The following is a 4190-nucleotide window of genomic DNA, read 5'->3' on the forward strand; positions in this document are numbered from 1 at the left end:
GGGTTTAATGTATTATTGTAAACACGACAATATGGTAAGGGTTTAATGTATTATTGTAAACACGACAATACAGCAAGGTTTTAATATATTATTGTAAACGCGACAATACAGCAAGGGTTTAATGTATTATTGTAAACACGACAGTACAGCAAGGGTTTAATGTATTATCGTATGTTACCCATAAAATACAAGATCAACAATGTCGCATTTTCATCCCTTTATCTTATATAAACAATTACAATGTATACACAGTGACTATACGAGGCATTATTCATGATTGGTAAATAATGGTGAAGATTCTCAATAAATAACCATCTTGTTACCGTTTTGAGATTTGAAATTGGAAATGTGTTTAGAGCGCACCGCTTAGCCAGGTGAATTCTGATCACGGTAAATGATTCAGAAAATTTAAGAACTGATAAACAATCGTCTACAAATAAGTTCTTTGATATAAAAATACAAGATCGAATACCTCAACAAAAATCAAAAAGAAAGAAGACTAAAAACTGACAACGAAATATTCGTTATTGGACTGATGAAGGACGTCACGGGCCTCATTTTGGTTACACCCAGCCTTTGCCCTTAGGCGCGTTGGTTTTGGCCGGCGGTTTCTGTCCGGTGTTGCCACCTCGTTTCAGGGCATCCTGGACCTTGTTCCACGAGCTGTTCTTTTTGTTCTTGAGCTTGTTTTTGTTGTTGGTAAGCTGTTTTCGGGTGTTACACACCAGTCCTAGGGCCACACACGAAAGCACGAGGGTTACTAACAAGACACTGTAGCTGACCAGCTGGTATATGGTCATACAGGAGGACCCCATCACAATACCTGTCAATCAAACGCTACACTTCATAACCAAGGCAACAGTTGGGAGCTAACTAGATGAATAAGTAAAAATGCTTTTCATTGTAAATTATTTCATTTACTGTTTTTTTTCTTTTGAACATTTTTTCTTCCAAATTCGTGCAATTTAATTTTTAAAAACGACTCTTCTGAAATAAAGATTTCCTGGAGTGTCTTCAACATATCCTACTCAAGACGCTGTGATATCTTACCTGGAGTGTCTTCAACATATCCTACACGAGACGCTGTGATATCTTACCTGGAGTGTCTTCAACATCTCCTACACGAGACGCTGTGATATCTTACCTGGAGTGTCTTCAACATATCCTACACGAGACGCTGTGAGATCTTACCTGGAGTGCCTTCACATTTTTTAGACGAGCCGCTGTGATATCTAACCTGGAGTGTCTTCACATTTCTTAGACGAGGCGCTGTGATATCTTACCTGGAGTGGCTTAACATTTCTAAGACGAGGCGCTGTGATATCTAACCTAGAGTGTCTTAACATTTCTTAGACGAGACGCTGTGATATCTAACCTGGAGTGTCTTAACATTTCTTAGACGAGGCGCCGTGATATTTAACCTGGAGTGTCTTCACATTTCTTAGACGAGGCGCTGTGATATCTAACCTGGAGTGTCTTAACATGTCTTAGACAAGGCGCTGTGATATCTAACTGGAGTGTCTTCACATTTCTTAGACGAGGCGCTGTGATATCTAACCTGGAGTGTCTTCACATTTCGTAGACGAGGCGCTGTGATATCTAACCTGGAGTGTCTTAACATTTCTTAGACGAGGCGCTGTGATATCTAAGCTAGAGTGTCTTAACATTTCTTAGACGAGGCGCTGTGAGATCTTACCTGGAGTGCCGTTACATATGTCAGTCGTCGTACACGAGGCGCTATAGTAATTTGTGGATCTCTTGTCTGGAAAGGAATTAATTATGCATTAAAAGGCTGCTGATACGTGTACACTATATATCTTTCTACCAGCGTAATGTTAAAAAGTATATTACCGCATTACTTTGTCTTCATCGATAATCTTATGACCTGTATATGATGTGAAGTTATTTTCACGTCCATCGTACTTATACAGGGCTTATCCTTCTGACTGTGGACTCAGGTTTCATCTATACCACCTCGTAATACCTCTAAATAAAATAGATTTTAACAGAGAATATCATCGTCTTAATAATAATGTGATAATGTGGCTCATCGGTCTCTCTGCTGAGATGATGTTGTCGATGTCCGGTCTCTCTATAAAGGTGATGTTGTCTATGTCCGGTCTCTCTATAAAGTTGATGTTGTCTATGTCCGGTCTCTCTATAAAGGTGATGTTGTCTATGTCCGGTCTCTCTATAAAGGTGATGTTGTCTATGTCCAGTCCCTCTATAAAGGTGATGTCTATGTCCGGTCCCTCTATAAGGTGATGTTGTCTATGTTCGGTCCCTCTATAAGGTGATGTTGTCTATGTCCAGTCTCTCTATAGAAGTATTGTCGATCCCAGGTCTCTGAGGAGTTGATGTCAATCCTCGATCTCACTACGAACGTAATGTTGTCGATGCTCGGCCACTTTATAGGGCTACTATTGTTGGTTCCAAACTCTCTTTAGAGGTTATGATGATGATATCTTATCAGATTTCCTGGTCTCTGGAGAGGTATGGCTTTGACAGTTACTTCTCGGGCCCCTTTAGAGAGGTAATAATGTGTATCACATGGTCTCTGACAAAACGACAAAACCATGCTATTTTTGCGACAGAAATGTTCTCTGAAGAATAGTTCTTACAGATAATATATTGTGTAATTGACTCATTGTTAAATTTACTATACACGTGACATGACAACGAACTTACCTGTATAATCGGTAGGTGTACTGCAGATAGGACCCCCCACGACCTCTATGCCTGCCGTGCTAAACTTCTCCAGAAACCATAATGCCTCACAAGTGCAGTCCCACTGCAATCCCGTCATGTCCACGGTCGATAAAGCATCTAGACCCTCAAACACGTTATCCGTAAGAGCGGTGATAGCGTTGTTTGAGAGGACGATTGACGTCAGAGCTTTGTTTAGCGAGAACGTAGTTGTCGTCACTTCCGTTAAACCAGCGTTGTTGAAGTCGAACCTCTTGGTTGATGTCAGATGATCCAGCATGTTAGCAGGGAATGTCCCAGGGGTGGCACAGTTCTTTATTGTGAAATCACCGGACGGGTCAGGGACGGATAGCTTCGAGACGTTGAGACCAGTGAAGGATCCAGCATCCAGTGCGGCTATACTCCCGCCCTCGATCCGGAAGTAGTTAAGGCTACCAAATTCGGCGAACGCGCTGGCTGGGATGGATAGGATTTTACAGTTTTTGATGGTCACGCCCTCCAGGTAGCCCATGTCCGCAAAGACACCGGCTTGAAATGTGGTGTCAGTGTTCGACACACATTCAATCTCTAGGCTAGCCACATAGTTCCCGTCAAAATTTGTGGCCGTGAAGCTGGAAAATCCAGAAAACAACGGTGAACTGATGGTGCCAGAAACTTTGTATATCCGGAGACGCTGTGGGTACGGATTGGAAAAGCCACTGTAAGCTAAGGGTGTCGAAATGGAGGTAAAGTCACAACTGTATACACCAACCGAGGCATCTGTGGCGTCGTACGCACAACCCGCGGGGTACGTCTGTCCCAACCCCCCAGGCACCGTCACTATGCATAACACTACCGCCAAGATGATCGCAGCCATCTTGATACGGCCTGTTCTGGTTAACTCCGTACTATTAACTATGTCCGCGGTTAATGTCAGTTGTTTCGAAACAGGCCGTTGTACAAGTTAGGGCTGTGCTGTGGCAATAACACTGTGTCCTTAAGACTACCGAGAGAAAACATTAATCTCTTTTAATTCAAATATAATCACAGTGCTTGCTATTATTACAGAATCCGAAGACGCAATACACAAATACATGTTGACCTTAATCTAGGTTAATACTGTTAATTCCGTGGAATCGCAGCCAAGTAAAATATTTCACCCAGGATGCCAAAATCTCACTGAAGCCAGTTCACTCCTATGTGTTCTATATCCGCTTTTTTCGGACAGATAAACCATTATAAGGTGAGACATTGTGTTTGATATGGCCTGATCTTGGAGCTGGCTGACGACGCATTGACCTCTAAATTACGGATCAATATTCAATACAATTTTCAGAGTAAATAGCCTGATAAGAGGATCATGGGCTTTAAAGTGTTACAGGGTAGACTTCAAACTACAACATAACACAACTATTGTCATTTTACTGAAATAACGAACCGTTGCTGACGTAAGACAAGTATTTTTCCCTATACAAAGTCCGATACTGAAATAACGAACCGTTGCT

General features: G+C 41.9%; 1 protein-coding gene across 1 annotated transcript; it reads right to left on the reverse strand.

Annotated features, from left to right (window-relative positions):
• Window positions 1-563: 563 nt before the first annotated feature.
• LOC132555337 (uncharacterized) lies at window positions 564-3562 on the reverse strand. The gene is made up of 3 exons (XM_060219686.1): window positions 2689-3562; window positions 1697-1762; window positions 564-823 (listed from the first exon to the last, which is right to left on the reverse strand). The coding sequence occupies exons 1-3, from the start codon at window positions 3560-3562 to the stop codon at window positions 564-566; spliced, it is 1200 nt and encodes a 399-aa protein (XP_060075669.1).
• Between the last annotated feature and the right edge of the window lie 628 nt (window positions 3563-4190).

This window comes from Ylistrum balloti, unplaced genomic scaffold, assembly GCF_031769215.1.
Source record: "Ylistrum balloti isolate Yb309-2 unplaced genomic scaffold, AGI_CSIRO_Ybal_v1 Utg370474, whole genome shotgun sequence".
Lineage (NCBI taxonomy): Eukaryota > Metazoa > Mollusca > Bivalvia > Pectinida > Pectinidae > Ylistrum > Ylistrum balloti.

Coding starts and splice junctions, on each gene's coding strand:
- LOC132555337 (XM_060219686.1), bottom strand. CDS start 3,562: ATGGCTGCGATCATCTTGGCGGTAGTGTTATGCATAGTGACGGTGCCT. Junction 1,763..2,688: donor TACACCTACCGATTATACAG/GTAAGTTCGTTG, acceptor ATTCCTTTCCAG/ACAAGAGATCCACAAATTAC. Junction 824..1,696: donor CATATGTAACGGCACTCCAG/GTAAGATCTCAC, acceptor TTTGATTGACAG/GTATTGTGATGGGGTCCTCC.